This window comes from Muscardinus avellanarius (genome assembly GCF_963383645.1).
Source record: "Muscardinus avellanarius genome assembly, chromosome: 5".
NCBI lineage: Eukaryota > Metazoa > Chordata > Mammalia > Rodentia > Gliridae > Muscardinus > Muscardinus avellanarius.
Genome location: NC_137790.1, coordinates 2,413,556 through 2,429,650, shown reverse-complemented (window position 1 = coordinate 2,429,650; position 16,095 = coordinate 2,413,556). Strand labels below are relative to the sequence as shown.

Genomic DNA, 16,095 nt, shown 5'->3' with positions numbered 1-16,095 from the left:
GTTGCATCTCCTTGCCTAATTCAAGTGGAGCCTCCACTTATTCCTAAAAGCCCTTGGCTGCCAGCTACCAAGTCTGCTGGGTGTGGACATCTGGAGAAGGCCCAGAAAGCCCGAGGCCCTGCAGTGAGTGGGCACACGTCCATGGGTTCTGACTGCTCTTGAACACTCAGAAAGAAAAAGTTTAGCTGGGAAAGGTGGCGTATGCTTGTAATCCCAGCATTTGGGAGGCTGAGACAGGAGGATCACAGTTCGGGGCCAGCCTCAGCTACTTAGTGAGGCCCTTTGCAATACAGTGAGACCTTGTTATAAAAATAATTTAAAAAATAGGGCTGGCGGTATATAGTTTGGAGATAGAATGCCTCTGAGTTCCAATCCCAATACCGCAAAAAATATATATATATACATATTTATTTTTAAGAAAGAGAGCCAAACTGTAAAGTGGTGAGCGGTGTTCACCCAGGAAGGCACTGAGCCGGGCTCTGCATGGGCAGCCAACCCTCTCACCAGCTCCTGCCGCCCTCTGCTCCCACCCCAGCATAGGGGGCTGGGGCTCAGGGCTCCTGACTGGCTGCCTTTCTGGCTCTGGTAGCTCTCTTGTTTGCGGGTCAGCTGGTCACCCGGAGGGTCTGAGACAGAAAGACATCTCTTGCCTGCCTCAGCAAGGGGTGGGATGCAGACTGGAGACCCTGGTGCTTGCAAGGCCCCCAGGCATAGGGTGTGGTCAGGGGAGCCGGGGGCTTCCTTCCCCAGGAGTCATCCCTGTGGCTCCTGGGAGGGCCCTGGAGTAGAGAAGAGCCCGCTGCCCTGCTCCGTTCTCTCCCAGAGCCCTGTGGGCTGGCCCACTGGGCCGAGGCAGCCCTGTCTGGCCCCAGCACCCTTTGGCCTGTGGGTGGCTATCTGCGCATTCTAGTCAGGAGGGCTTTGGGGTGCCCTCCCCTGCGCCGTGGGCCGCTTCCACCTGGTCCCTGCCCCTTGTTCTGCCCACACGGTGCCTGAGGCTGAGGTGCCTGAGGACTGAGGCTGGCCTGTCTCACACCTGCCCCATGACAGGTGGCACCTGGGGATCCCCAGAAGAGGTGAGAGGGCAGGTGACTCGGCACACCCTCACAGCCCCGGGCGATGCGTACAGCCCTGCCAAGGTGCCATCTTCGTCCCTGAACCGGCTGTGGTGGGCCTGGACTGTAGGCCGGAATTACTTGATTGTTTTGCCTTTGTGATTTCTAAAGGCTTGGCTTGTTTTTGCCCATACTCACCTCCCAGAAGCATTTCGTCGAGGCTGCTCATACGCAGAGCAAGACTTCTGCCACGTGTGTCTGCTGCTTGGGCACAGGGCTATCTCTTGCCACGTGCCACCATCCGTAGGCCAGGGCCATGCCTTCCAAGCTGCCTGGTAACCACCCTGTGGTCTCCTGCTGTGTGGTCCTACTGTGCACATCCCAGAGCAGTTTATATGTACAGCTGGCCCTGCAAGTTCAGCCACATTGTCCACACCTGGGTCCACAAGCCACCCCACAGGTCGCGACCTGGGACACGTAAGCCAGGCTGGGTCACCACGGGCCTTCGGCTTCTCACCCAACACCTGTTCAAATAGCTCTGGCCCCAGCTACACAGCCCGGCCCTGTCTTGCCCACTCCTCCAGGCCAGAAGAGCCCCACTCCTGTTTATTTTTTGTGTTGCGGGAATTGAACCCAGGGCATTCTACCTCTGAGCTACACTCCTGGCCTTATTTTTTAAATTTGGAAACAGGGTCTCCCTAAGTTGCTGAAGCTGGCCTTAAACCTGTGCTCTTCCTGTCTCAGCCTCCCAAATACTGGGATTACAGGCATGTACCACCATGCCCAGCTCCCCCTCCCTCTTTTTTAAGAAAACAGTCTTAGCCCGGCGTAGTGGCACATGCTTGTATTCATATTCCCAGTACTCGGGGTGCTGAGCCAGGAGGATCGCAGAGTCAGGGCCAGTCTTGGCAGTTTGGTGAGGCTCTCAGCAGTTTAGTGAGACCTTGTTTCAAAATAATAAAATAGGGCTGGGGGTAGAACTCAGAGGTAGAACACTCCTAGATTCAGTCACCAGTAAAACACACACACCACCTAATGATGTTTATATATGATGCAGTTAATTCAGCCATTGAAGTGCACAATTCACTGGTTTAGTATATTCTGAGTTCTGCAGCCATTAGCAGAGTCAATTCTAGAACATTTTCATCTCCCAAACTGGATGCCACATACCCATGAACAGTTGAACATTTGGGTTGTTCCGCTGCTTGGCTGTTGTGGACCAGGCTGCCGAGCACATCTGTCTGTAGCTCTCTGTGGCTTCTGTTCTCTGGTACACACTTCACCCAGGGGTTGAAGGTTGTGCCTGGGGATCTGGGAGCCATCACGACACATGTGGGTGTCATCCCCACAGAACTTGTTAGCGACCTGGCACCCCTGGTCATTGCTGGAGGCTGGTCCTGCAGGCACCAAAACTCCAGACTCCCTGAGGGGAGCAGATAGACCGGCTCATGTGGACAGTGAGCCACCTCATCAGCTCCGGGGGCCCCGGCGCCAGCAGAGTCCGCACTGGGAACAGACCATCCCAACATGGCGACCACGGCCTGCCCGCCTCTGCTTGCTCCCCACACCCCACACCGGCAGCTCTGAAAGGGCCTCCGCCCCTGTGGCCGCATTCCGGCACTCCTTGGTTGCCCCTTCCACGGCACTTCCCAGGATCCCAGCCCTGGGCAGATCCGGAGGATCCGGTGAGGCTGGAGGTTGGCGGGTGCCACCAGGAGCTCAGAGAGGGCTGGCAGGGACCCAGTGGGCCGCTTTCTGGTCCTCTCTGTGAGAGGGAGAAACGAGCATGGGCACGGGAGCCTCAGGACCAGAGAGGGCTGAGGACAGGCGTCACTCTGGCACCCTGGCCAGCTGGGCCACAGCGGCAGCACCGGCTCTGCTCTGCTGCCTTGGGGGCCACTCTCCTGTGTGTGTGTGTGTGTGTGTGTGTGTGTGTGTGTGTGTGTGTGTGTGAGAGAGAGACAGAGACAGAGACCGAGACCGAGACCGAGACAGAGACAGACTGGGGATTGAACTCTGAGCTATATTGAACTCTGAGGGCCTTGCTAAGTATCTGAGGCTGCCCGTGAACCTGCGCTCCTGTCTCAGCCTCCTGAGTACTGGGATTACAAGTGTGTGTTACCATGTCTGGCTCTGTGCTATTTTATCAGTAAGTTGAATGAGCCATCCAGAGGCTCTGAGTGCCCGTTTTTGTTCTAGAAGGTTCTCATGGGTTCAGGACTCGTCCTGAGTCATGAAGAAGCTGCAGGTGGGCTGGAGGGGCCTGGGACCAAACCTCCTTGTTCAGTCAGTGTTAGTCAGCTTTCTTCCATTGTGACAAATGCCTGAGATAATCAATGTAGAAAGAGAAAAGGTTAGATGGGCATGGTAGTGTAGGCCTGTAATCCCAGTATTTGGGAGGCTGAGATAGGATTGCAGGTTCAGGGACAGCCTCAGCAAATAGTGAGACTCTCATCAACCTAGCAAGACCCTGTTTCAAAATAAAAAATAAAGCCAGGCATGGTGACATATATTTGTAATCCCAGTACTTGGAGGCTGAGAAAGGAAAATCGCAGGTTTGTGGCCAGCGTCAGCAATTTGTGAGGCCCTTTGCAACTTAGACCCTGTTTCAAAATAAAGAACAAAATAGAGCTGGAAGGACTGGGCGTGGTGGTTTCAAAATAAAGAATAAAATAGAGATGGAAGGACTGGGCGTGGTGGCGCACGCTTGTAATTCCAGCTTGTAATTCAGGAGGATAGTGGTTTGCAGACAGCTTCAGCCACTTAGGCCCTTTGCAACTCTGTGAGACCCGGTTTCAAAAATGAAGAATAGCCGGGCGTGGTGGTGCACGCTTGTAATCCCCTCGCTTGGGAGGCGGAGACAGGAGGATCGCGCAGGTCCAAAGCCAGCTGCGCTGGCTTAAGAGACCCTGTTTCCAAATAAAAATGTAAAAATAGGTCTGGGAGTATAGCCCGGAGGTAGAAGGGTTTCTGAGAACCCCAGTACCACCAAAAAAATAAAAAAGAATAAGAAATAGGGCTGAGAGTGTAGCTCAGAGGTAGAATGCCCCTGTATTCTATCTCCAGTACTTAAAAAAAAAAAAAAAAAAAAAAAGCTGGAGGTATAACGTGGAGGTAGAATACCCCTGGGTTCAATCCCTAAAACCACAAAAAAAAAAAAAAAAAAAAAAAAAAAAAAGAAGGGCTCGCTTTGTCTTGGGTTTGGAGGTCCGGTCCATGGTCAAATGGTCCTGTTATCTTTGGGCCTTTGGTGAAGCAGCACATTGTGGTGTGGTGAGAAAAGAGGTTGGCTCCGGAGTCCCCTTTGAAGGCACGCCCCAGTGGCCTAAAGCCCTCCCACTAGGCCCCGCCTCCTAAAGGCTTCACCACCTTCCAACAGCACCAAGTCAGAGACCATGCCTTCAACACCAGGCTTTTCTGGGACACTGCAGTGCCAGTCTACACCAGCCAGGAAGTCACCTCGCTGCCCGGCTGAGTTCTGGCACTCACCTTCCTTACCCCATTGGGTGGAAGCACCTTCCCCAGATCCCAGTGTTGCAACCCTAATCCCAGGATCAGGCCTTTAAAGAGACACAGACACACACAGGATGACCCTCTGGGGACATGGAGATGTTGTCTGCAAGTCAAGGAGAGGCCTCAGGAGGGACCACACCTGAGATGCCCTGCTCTCAGACCTCAGCCTCCCGAGGGAGAGTCAGTTTCTGTGGTTGAAGCCACCCCTCCCGGTCCTTTGGCACAGCAATGCACCAGGTGTCTGGTCCGGTTAACTCCCGCTCTGATTGCAGGGGAGTCTGGGAACCAAGGAGCAGAGAGCCTCAGGAAGGATCTTTTCTCTTTCTCTCTCCTCCCGTGAGCTAGGCAGCCCCCCTCCCAGCCACCTTATGTTTCTACCTTGGTGCCGGCCAGCCATGGATGACAGGGTTTCCTCTGAATAAACTTTCCTCCTCTGAAGATAAAAAGAGGACCTTTTCTTCCTCCTCTCTCCCCTATGCTGTGAGATCTTTGTGGCCGTCCTGGGCTTTCTTGAGCAAAGTCTGCCAGGACCAAGTCACAGGTGTCCCAGCTCAGGTTGGACAAGCCGGGCCTGCAGGCCAGCCTCCTGCCCTGGTGACCGGGCTTGCCCAGGACTCAATCCGTTTCTCAGTCTGACCAGCTCATCTACACCCCAGTCTGGGCCGAGGGCGGCTCTGCCCAGCCCAGAGGGCTGCTGGAGAGTTGTTGGTCTTCGTCCCTCACGGTTCCCTCTGCAGCCCTCGGTCGGTGCCCTGAGCCCCCTGGCGCTTGTCCTTGGACTGTACTGACCTGACCACCTGCGCTCTAAAGGGTGTTGCTTGTGAGCCTGGAAGTGGGGCGGGCCTGTCACTCTCGAGCGAGCGAGCTGTTTGTCTCGTGGTCAGGCTTTGATCTGGGCTTGCTTTCCTTGTGACTCCAGAGGCTTGTGGTGGGGGAGGCAGGTGGGGATGTGATGGCCCTGCCGCCCGGTGCCGGTGAAGAGCAGCTGACTTGATGTCTGGATCACGTGGTGGAGACCAGGAAGCCAGAGTACCTGAGCCACTCTCGCTGGGTCTTGGGCCAGACCTCGGGGAAGGGCTGCCCAGTGGGTATTCTTGGGGGCGGGGGCTGTCAGCAGGCTGAGTTGGCCCTGTGCCTCACGGCCCCATGTGGTCTACCCTCCCACAGGCTACGCCCACTGGAACGGCCAGGTGCTGAATTCCCAGGAGCTGCACGAGTTGTATGAGGGCCTGAAGCTGAACAATGTCAACAAGTATGACTACGTGCTCACAGGTAAGGGCCAAGGCCCCCCTAGCCTGGAGGTAGAATGCCCTGGGTTCAATCCCTGACACCAAAAGAAAGGAAAATATAGAAAAAGAAAACATTTAGCCATCTGCTGTTCACCCACGGGTCCATTCATGCAGGTTTTCGTGTTCCTTTAGGGGGAACCTTCTGATCTCCTCTGTGTGACCCCAGATTTTTGGGGACCCTGTGCTGCGCTGGGCCTCAGGCCCGTTCCTGCGCACCCCGTGCTCAGCGGCTTGGCCGCCATGGTTGGTGAGCATTGTGTTTCAAGAGGCTAAGCTCGGGTTTTCACCCCACAGGTTACACGAGGGACAAGTCCTTCCTAGCCATGGTGGTGGACATCGTGCGGGAGCTGAAGCAGCAGAACTCCAGGCTGGTGTACGGTGGGTGCTGGCCACTGAGCGGGGCTGGCCCGCAGCCGGGAAGGCGCGCGCCACCTCTCTGCTTGGGCTGTCAGCTCTGTCCACTGGGCCTCCAAGGTGGAGCCTTCTGAGCTCTGCAAGGGGGTGGAAACACTTTCAGGGTGAACCTGGGATCCCGTGGGGTATATGAGAGAAGAGTTGAATGTACTAAAAAATCAGGACCAGTGTGTGAAGATGTGGTGTGCCCAAGATGTGTGTGACCACACTGACCCAAAAGAGGGTGGGGTAGGTGCCTGGGCAGGGCACACCAAGCGTGTCTGCAGCCCTTCCAGCACTGGGTCTGCCCTGTCATCTGAGCAGGAGTAGAGGCTATGTTGCCAGACCTGCAGGCTGCAGCCTTTCCCAGGTGTGTTCGGGTGCCCCCGTCATGGCCAGTTGGTGGGTCTGGCTCAGTCCAGGGCAGGTTCCGTGGGACCTGGGTTTCATGTGCCCACAGCTGGGGCAGGGCAGGGGCCACTGTGCCAGCTCAGGCAGCACGAGAGGTTGGAGTACACACGATCATAATTTAAGTAGAAATGACCAGAGTGCCTAGTCATCTCAGACAAAGAAATGCAAGGTGCCAGGTAAGGAGATAAAGGGACTTGGGAGGCCCTGACTGTCCCGGCTTCTGGGTATCCCTTGATAAGTGTACATGATTAAAAAACAATGTTAGCTAGGAATGGTGGCCGTAATCTCAGTACTTGTGAGGCTGAGACAGGAGGATCACAGTTTTGAGGACAGTCTCAGCAAGTAGTGAGATGCTCATCAACCCAACGAGAATTTATTTCAAAATGAAAATAAAAAAGAGAGCTGGGGGTACCTCATAAATAGAATGCCCCTGCATATAATAATAAAATAAAGTAGGTCTGGGCCATAGCTCAGAAGCAGAATGCCTCTGGCTTCAATCTCTTAATACTCCTCCTCCCCCCAAAAAAGAGCAGAAAATGGCAATTTGTTAGTGAGTGTATGGAGCTGGAACCTTCGTGCATTGCTGGTGGGAATGTGGATAGGTGCAGCTGCCATAAAGAACAATTTGGCAGTTCCCCAGAAAATTAAATGTGGAGCTAACATATGATCTAGCAGTTCCATCCTTGGAATTTATCCAAAGTCATTGGAAACAGAAACTCAGAAGATTGTACACCAAGTTATAGCAGCACCGTTCACAACAGCAGAGGCAGAGACAACCCAGGTGTGTCCACCAGGGATGCGAGGCAGGCACGCTGTGGTCTGTCCATGGCGCGGAATGTGACTTGAGCCTAGACCTTCTAAGCCACGACCCAGATGAGCCTTGACGTCAGGCTGAGTGGAAGAAGCCAGTCACCAGAGGACAAATGTCCTATGATTGCACTTCCTTAGGAGGTTGAGACAGGATGATCACAAGTCTGAGGTCAGCCTCAGCAACTTAGCCAGCCCCTGTTCCAAAAAATAAAAACAGGCCTGAGGATGTAACTTGGAGTTAGAATGTCCCTGGGTTCAGTCCTTTATGAGAAAGGAGGGGAAGGAGGGAGGGAGGATGGGCTAGAGGCAAATTCATGGAGACAGAATGCGAATCAGTGTAACTGGGGACTGCTGAGCCACCAAAAAACCAACTACTATGGAAATGTTTGTGTGTGTGTGTGTGTGTGTGTGTGTGTGTGTGTGTGTGTGTGTGTGTTATAGGGATAGAACCCAGGGGCCTTCTACCTCTGGGGCCATACTCTCAGACCTACTTTATATTTTATTTGGAAACAAGGTCTCACTAAGTTGCTGAGAGCTTCAGTAAGTAGCTGAGGTTGGCTTCAAACCTGGGTCATCCTCCTGTCTCAGCCTCCCAAGTACCGGGATTACAAGTGTACACCACCAACCCGCCTGGATTGTTTATATTTTTACCACATTTCAGCGATCTTTTATATCTTTATATATATCTTTTATTCATATCTTTTATATCTTTATATCTTTTGCTGGGGATTGAACCTGGGGCATTCTACCTCTGAGCTACAACCCCAGCCCTTTTTTTTAAACAGAGCTGGGTGTGGTGGTGCATACTTGCAATCCTAGTACTTAGGAGACTGAGAAAGGAGGATCACAGGTTCAAGAATACCCTCAGCAAGTAGTGAGACTCTGAGCAACCTAGTAGACCCTGTTTAAAAAACCAAAATAAAAAAATAGTGTTGGGGGTGTAGCTCAGAGGTAAAATGCTCCTGAGTTCAATCCCTAGAATCACAGGAGGAAAAAAGAAATTGAAACAGGGTCTGCATTGCTGAGGCCTCACTAAGTTGCGGGGATCAAACCAGGGTCTTGTGCGTGACTAGGCCTAGCTCTACCACTGAGCTACACTGCAGCCCTCGTGAACGTGTTAAGAGGAAGCGCAGAGGGAGGGCCGTGCTCGCTGCCACCGGCTGCTGACCGAGCCCCCTGTCTCCGCAGTGTGCGATCCTGTGATGGGGGACAAGTGGAATGGCGAAGGCTCCATGGTGAGTGCTCTGCGCTGTTGTGAGTGTGGCCAGGGGAGCTGGTCAGCAACCCCCAAAGGCAGGGCCACCTCCCCAGGGTCTGCAGTGCGACTCAGTCCCAGGTGGCGTTAGGGAGGAGTGCGGGGCTGGTCTAGGACCCTGGGCTCTTTGGCCCCATCCCCGAAGTGTCCACAGACCGTGTGTGTCTTCTAACAGAAGTTCACATATGAACGTTGGAAGCTGAATTTCCTCCAGGTCACAGAATGGGTTTATTCTGATGTTTTCCCCCTTCAGAACTCCAAAAACGAGTCTTAGCTCATAAGTAGCTCCAAAGCAGGCAGCGGCCATGGCTCAGCGCCCCGACGTAGCTTACAGTGCATCAGGTAGCAGGTGTCCTGTGGACATTACGGAGCCCTCGAGTCACAGGGTGGCGGGAGCCCAACCACCACCCTCCTGTGGGCTTCGCAGGCGCAGCGGCGCCCGGCCTCAGCGGTCTCCTTTGTTGGCGCCATCCAGTTTGCCTGCTCGCAAGCTGTGAGGTCAGGGTGCAGAGGCGCGCCCTGCCCAGGCCCTCCCCCACTGCTCGGCCAGCAGTCCAGGCTGGGGTCCTTGGGCAGGTGCTCAAGCTCTGCGGCGGTTTCTGGAAGTTTCCCTGTACTGGGCCCTTCCCTCTCTTTTCCTGGTGCTGCTTCCTGTAGTGGTCTCTGGTGACCCGAGGAGGTGCCCAGCCCACTGTCTGCAGGATCATCCTGGTTTTGATCATGTAGCTTTTGTGAGCTGAGACATGAGGTCATGTGACAGCAGATAGGTTTGTGTGAGCAGAGACCCATAACATCAGGTTTCTGCACAGATTAATAAGTGCATGCGAGGGTTTGTACCCAGAATTGGCTTTGCTTTGTTTGCAGTGCTGGGGATCAAACCCAGGGTCCTGAAATACTAGGCAGGAACTCTACCATTGTTATACCTCCAGCCCTCAGAATTGGGCTCTCGCTGGGCGTGGTGGTGTACACTTAAAATCCCAGCACTTGGGAGGCTGAGGCTGAGACAGGAGGATCGCAGTTCAAGGACAGCCTCAGATACTTAGTGAGGCCCTTTGCAACTCAGTGAGACCTGGTTTTAATAAAAAATAGTAAAAAAAAAAAAAAAAAATAGGGCTGGGGGGGGTTGGGTAGAAAGTAGAATGCCCCTGGATTCCTTCCTCAGTACTGCAAAAAAAAAAAAAAAAAGAAAGAAAGAAAGGAAAAAAGAAAAAGAAGAGAAAAAATGGGTTCTAAAGAGCCTTTTTTGATGTGTGGTCAGATCTGATGAGTGGAAGCTGGGACCAGAGCTGTGCAGACTGCCCCCATCCATCCCTGGCACCTCCCCATGTGTGTCTGATCTGTACCTCCCACAGGTACCATGTTGGGCGTCCTGAATACCAAGTGCACAGCTACCTCTGTGTGGGCCCCGAGCAACATGTAGGGAAAGGATTGGAAACGTAGGCCGGTCAGATTCTCAATTTCAGTGCTGGACTTTAGCTCTGGGATCCTTTTCAAAGAACCTGATAGCGCAAGACGCTGTTGTGGTGAATTGTTTGTTGAACCATTTAAGATAAAAATAAGTTGATGGTGGGTGTGGGTCAGCCTTGGGCTGCGGGTCCAGGTGTGCTGTGGGTGTCTCTGGCCCCCAGCATCCTCAGGGCCTCCCCACCCCTCCTCTGTGCTCTGGTCGTTGGCCAGTGAGCTGAGGCCTTCACCTGCTTGGCACCCAGCGCCTGTCCCTGGAGTCACCTTGAGGCCCCCAAGCCCTCCCTCCAGGCCCCCTGGGTCCCTTGCCCACGTGCTCATGTGGTGTGTCCCTCTGGACGCCGCCGTCCCATGTGGGGCCATGCGGGGTAGGCCCAGCGTGGCAGTATGGGTTGGGGTCCTCCTCTGCATATCCCTCCCGTGTGTGAGTGAGTGAGCCTCCTGCCCTGTCTCCTGTGCCCTCCAGTATGTTCCAGAGGACCTCCTCCCCGTGTACAGAGAGAAGGTGGTGCCGGTGGCCGACATCATAACTCCCAACCAGTTTGAAGCCGAGTAAGTAGCTGCCGGCGCTGCCGACCTCCTGCGGGAAGAGCCAGGACCCGCGCTGCCTCATGCTGTGCGCCTCTGAGGCCGGCCAGTCACGCCCGAGCCAGGTGGACTCCCCTCGGCCCGCCTTGCCTCCCCGGGGAGCAGCAGCCCAGGTTGTGATTTACTCCAGCTCCCTGTGATGAGCCTGCCAGACTGCGGCAAACCCCTAACAAGATGGGGGGTGCCTGGCCGGCCGAGGGCACCTGCGGCTGGGAATGCCAGGGGATGCAGTCCCTCTCGGTGAGGTGAGGGGAGTGCATCGGCCCTGCCTTTGCTGGGGGGCTGGCTGATTGAAGAAGCAGACACCACAAGAGAAGCACATTACCTCGTGCTGGGGAGACTGAGGCCACTCCACCTGCCCCAGGGGTTCTGAGTCACCTCAGGGGTGGGCCCCACACTCTATGCGGCTGGCCCAGGCCCCTCCCATGCGGGTTAGCATCTCTCCTTGAGCGCCCTGGGCCGTCGCTGGGCTCGGTGGAGGGTGGGTGTCGCAGGGTCTGAGTGTTGGGCGCCTTGCTGGCGCTGGGGCCTAGCTCGCTGGGGCCTCCTGCAGTTCCTAAGCAGTGTCACATGTCAGCAGTTGCCGTGATGTGGGACCTCACTTGACCTCTGCAACGTACACATCTGCCTCTCTTTTCTTCTCTCTTTTCCTTCCTTCCTTCCTTCTGGGGATGGAACCCAGGGACATTTTACCTCTGAGCTACACTCCCAGCCCTATTTTATTTTATTTTATTGGGTTTTTTTTTTTTTTTTTGGTGGTGGTGGTACTGGGGTTCCTGGAAGCCCTTCTACCTCCGGGCTACACTCCCAGACCTATTTTTACTTTTTATATTTGGAAACAGGGTCTCCTAAGCCAGCGCGCGCAGCTGGCTTCGAACCTGCGTGATCCTCCTGTCTCTGCCTCCTAAGCGCGGGGATTACAAGCGTGTGCCACCATGCCCAGCTTATTTTTATTATTTTGAAACAGAGTCTCAGAAAGTTGTTGAGGGCCTCACTAGGTTGCTGAGGCTGGCTACGAATCTGCTATCCTCCTAATTCAGCCTCCCAAGCACTAAGATCACAGGCTTGCACCGTCACTGAGACAGGAGGATCACAGGTTCAAGGACAAGCCTCAGCAAGTAGTTAGACTCTTCTCAACCTAGCAAGACCTTGTTTCAAAATAAAAATAAAATAGGGCTGGTGATGTAGCTCAGAGGTAGAATGCCCCTGGTTTCAACCCCCAGTACTTCAAAAATAAATAAATAAATAAATGAAACCATGTTTCCGTGCTGGGCATGGTGGCACACACCTGTAGTCCCAGGACTTGAGAGGCTGAGACAGGAGGACTGAAGGTTCAGGATCAACCTTGGCAACTCCGTGAGATTCTCAGAAACGTGGCAATACTCATTCTAAAAACAAAAAATCAAAAGGGCTGGGTATGTAACTTGGAGGTAGAATGCCCCTGGGCTCGGTCTCTATTGCGCGTGCATAGAGACACACACACACACACACACACACACACACTCTCTCTCTCTTCTCTCTCTCTCTCTCTCTCTCTCTCTCTCTCTCTCTCTCTCCACTCTTGCCTGGCCCCCGTTGTCCACCGTGGTCAGCAGATGCGCCAGTGGCTCCCGTGGGGACGAGCAGCAGGTGCGGCCGCCTTCTCTGTGGCAGCCTCGCACCTGCAGCCGGAGGGGCGCCTCACTCGGTGCCCGCCTGTTTTCCAGGTTACTGAGCGGCAGGAAGATCCACAGCCAGGAAGAAGCGCTAGTGGTAAGGAGACCCGCGGCGCCCACCGGCAGTGCTGATGGGGGGCTTTACGCGTCCTGGGGGTGGGAGACGGCACCCCAAGTGTGGCTGGGCTCGGACCTCAGATGCGGCTGGCACCTTGGCCGTCCTGCTCCAGCCACTTGAAGCCCGGCTCATGGCAGGTCTCGGCTGGCCCTCCGTCTTCTCTGGTCCAGGTAGTGGTTACTGTGAGTGTCCCTTGTGTGCCGTGACAAAGTGCCACAAACCAGGGACCGAAAGTCCAGAATTAGCCAGATGTGATGGTGCACGTTTGTCATCCCAGGATTTGGGAGGCTGAGACAGGAGGATCGCAAGTTCAAGGACAGCCTCAGCAAGTGGTGAGACTCTCACTGACCTAGTGAGACCTGTTTCATAAGGCTGGGGGTGTAGCACAGAGGTAGAATACCTTTGGATTCAGAGCATCAGAGGGCGGTGCTGCCATCTCTGAAGGATCCAGGAGGGTGTCCCCCCTCCATCCTTGGGGGTCTTGCGCAGGCCCCGCCCCCTCACGACATCCTGTCCTCTCCCTGCGGCAGGGGCCTTGTAAGACTGCAGCGAGACCTCACCTGCCTTCCAAGTCAGGTCACATTCTGATTGGGGTCAGGACTTCAACACACATTTGCACAGTTCAGCCCTTAATAGCCAGCAGCTCTTGCAGAGTGTCTGTCGTACGCTGGCGCGTGTGACTCAGCGCAGTCCTGCTCCCCGTCTCACAGCTCAGGTCATCTCCCTGTCACCTTCAGCACGTGCCTTCCTGTCCAAGGACAGCACGGTCAGGGACGGGCCACCCAGATGCCTGTAGGGAGAACAGCTGTACGGCAGGCCTGTGACCATCCTTCCCTAGGGCCAGATGGGGGTCTCGTGCCCTGCCTGGTGGTCCCTCCATGTACAGGTCCCTCGACCGGCCGTCCTTGGGTCTCAGAGACCAATGGGATGTGTGCGTGCACTGTGCGGGCTGCGGGCTGGCTGTTGGAGCAACGGCCTGGGCTTGGGCAGGAGTAGACGCAGCGGCCCAGGGCAGGGGCTGCTGCATAGTCCTTGAGCTTCCCCTCTGGGACTCGCTGTCCACACTGAACCCAGTGGAGTTGTCTTCACCCTCCTGTGCTTTGGGGGGCAGGTATAGAGCAGAATCATGTTGACTCACGGGTGGAGCCCAGGAAGCCTGGGTGGAGGTGCGGCAGGCTCCAGGTCGCCAGGCTCTGGCCCAGCCGTGCAGACGCAGAAGAGCTGAGCAGCTGCCTGGCAGAGCCCTCATGGCCCCAAAGGCTTTGGGGCTCGCAGTCCCATGTGGCTGGGGGACACTTCAGATCACAGCAGGTCACTGGGCAGCCCCTCCGGAGTGAGCTAGAAAGCACGCTTGGGGCCAGCTCCAGGTCTTGCTGCACACAACAGTGCTGCTCACACCTGGCACACGCTGTGCCCATTGTGCAGAGACACTGCTGCAGGGCCAGGCCCTGGGGACACGCGCCCCCACGCTCAGGCCCTGCTCAGAGCTGGAACTGGCTTGTGCCTCGTGGCCCGCTGTCACTGGGCCTCAGCCCACTGATCCAGGTTCTGCCCTGCCGGGCTGAGGGGTAGCTGTGCACCTGCAGTATGTGTGTGCAGGTGTGCTCTGGGTTGGATGCAGTGTGGTAGGTTGTGGGTATGTGTGTAGGTGGTATGCGTGTAGCAAGCAATGTGTTTGTGTGTTCTGCGTATTTGATGTTTGTGTTTTGTGCATGGTGTGTGTGTGTGTGTGTGTGTTTTGTGTGTCCAGGGTCATGGCCTCAGCTGCTCTTGGTGCCTGCATTGAGGACAGGAGCTTCTTTGAGGCCTACAGAAGAACCAGCTTAGGGAGAGGCCTGTGGACATGACTGGCCAGTTTCCTGCCAGACCCAAGGGAAGGGGAAGCCCAAGTGTGTGCAGTGCAGGTCAGCCCTGACCCCAGGATCCTCGCATTGCGGGTCTCAGTGACCCCCACAGGAGGTGGGGGCCATGGGAGTCCTCATGCAGGTTTCCGGCCTCTCCTGTCTCTATCTCTTGGGGAGCCTGGCCATCTTGGAGGACAGTGGCTGGCCAGGGCTGCCTCCTGAGAGCACCCTCATTGGACTGGCCACGGTGGAGCAGCGTGTGGCGTGGCTGTGGGGCTGACGCTCTCACTGTCTCTGGCAGGTGATGGATACGCTGCATTCCATGGGCCCTGACACAGTGGTCATCACCAGCTCTGACCTGCCCTCCTCGAGGGGCAGTGACTACTTGATTGCACTGGGCAGCCAGAGGATGAGTAAGTGCCCTGCGCCCTGTCCTGCCCTTGGTCTCCATGGTGCAGGTGACCTTAAGGCCTCCAATGTTTTGCGCTCAGTAGAAGGAAGATTGTGTCCTGGTTGATTTCCTGAGCACCTGTGGGAGGTCAGACTGAAGGCAGGTTTGGGGCAATTTGTATGAAACAGGCCAGGGAGCTGGGGAGCCCAGCAGGCTCCCCCAGTGCTAGCCATCCTCAGTGTCTACTCTGCAGGATGGCACCATCAGGGCACCCATCTGCGGGCTCAGAGGCCAGGTGGGTGCTTGGACCGCATGGCTTACACCAAGTGGCCGGCTGGAGCCCAGCTTCTGTGGCCAGGCTTCCAAAGCCTCCTGGAGCTGGGCCAAGTCCCTGGCGCACTGGGAGGGGTCCTGCTTGGCCGTGGAACAATTACACAGGTATACACCAGGGCTAATTATCTGTGGGCAGTGTTAGGATGACCACAGAAGGCTGATTGGCATGCTGAGAAAGTGCCCCCGAGTTCATATCCACTGGGGTCCAGGAAGCATTCCCAGCTGTGGCCTCCTCCCTGATCTGCATCTGGACACACATGCGTGCAGAAGTGTAAATACACACATGCTCCTGTGCGTGCGTGCACATGCAGCTCAGTATACCAGGGCAGTTCTGGTGCCTGGGAAGCTGCACCATGTCCCTGAGGCCTCTGAGCCACCGGTCTCTCGCCATCCTGCTTGGAGGGCGCCCTACGAGCTGAGCGTGGGGCTCGCGAGGCCACCTGTGCTCAGGGAACCTGGAGCAGGGCGGCTGGCCAGCGCCGCTGCGGCTCCTCCAGCCACGCAGCCTCGGGTCAGTGGTCTGGCTCGTCCTTTCCCGCAGGGAGGCCAGACGGCACGACGGTGACCCAGCGCATCCGGATGGAGATGCGCAGGGTGGACGCCGTCTTCGTGGGCACCGGGGACCTGTTTGCCGCCATGCTCCTGGCGTGGACACACAAGCATCCTGACAACCTCAAGGTCAGCTGCGCGCGCTGCCGCCCTCCATGGCCACCCTTGCCACTGGACCTCGTGGGGAGTTGGTCACCAGGGGCCAAAGAGGAAGGACCTTGGCTGTGCCTGGTCTGAGCGGCCGGGTGAGGGTGAAGGCGGCCGCTGGGCCCTGGACTCGGGAGCCTCTCCCTGTCGCAGTCAAGCTGGAAGGAGGGAGGACCAGAGGCCGGGGCGGGGCGGGGCAGGGAGGAGGGCATTCGGGCCCAGGCTGTTTGGGGATGTTGTGTAGTGGTGGTATCGTATCCCTCAGCATTTGTGACTGTAA

At 55.9% G+C, this 16,095-nt stretch overlaps 1 protein-coding gene across 1 annotated transcript in view; it reads left to right on the top strand.

Annotated features, from left to right (window-relative positions):
• Positions 1-16,095, top strand: part of PDXK (pyridoxal kinase) — a gene marked incomplete at both ends in the record, with an annotated part of 36,145 nt that overhangs the window by 16,293 nt on the left and 3,757 nt on the right. Inside the window, 7 exons of the mRNA XM_080696192.1 lie at positions 5,736-5,840; positions 6,152-6,235; positions 8,660-8,706; positions 10,657-10,742; positions 12,485-12,530; positions 14,697-14,808; positions 15,661-15,797. Of these exons, the coding sequence (XP_080552318.1) occupies positions 5,736-5,840; positions 6,152-6,235; positions 8,660-8,706; positions 10,657-10,742; positions 12,485-12,530; positions 14,697-14,808; positions 15,661-15,797 (617 nt within the window). The remainder of the gene's footprint in view (positions 1-5,735; positions 5,841-6,151; positions 6,236-8,659; positions 8,707-10,656; positions 10,743-12,484; positions 12,531-14,696; positions 14,809-15,660; positions 15,798-16,095) is intronic.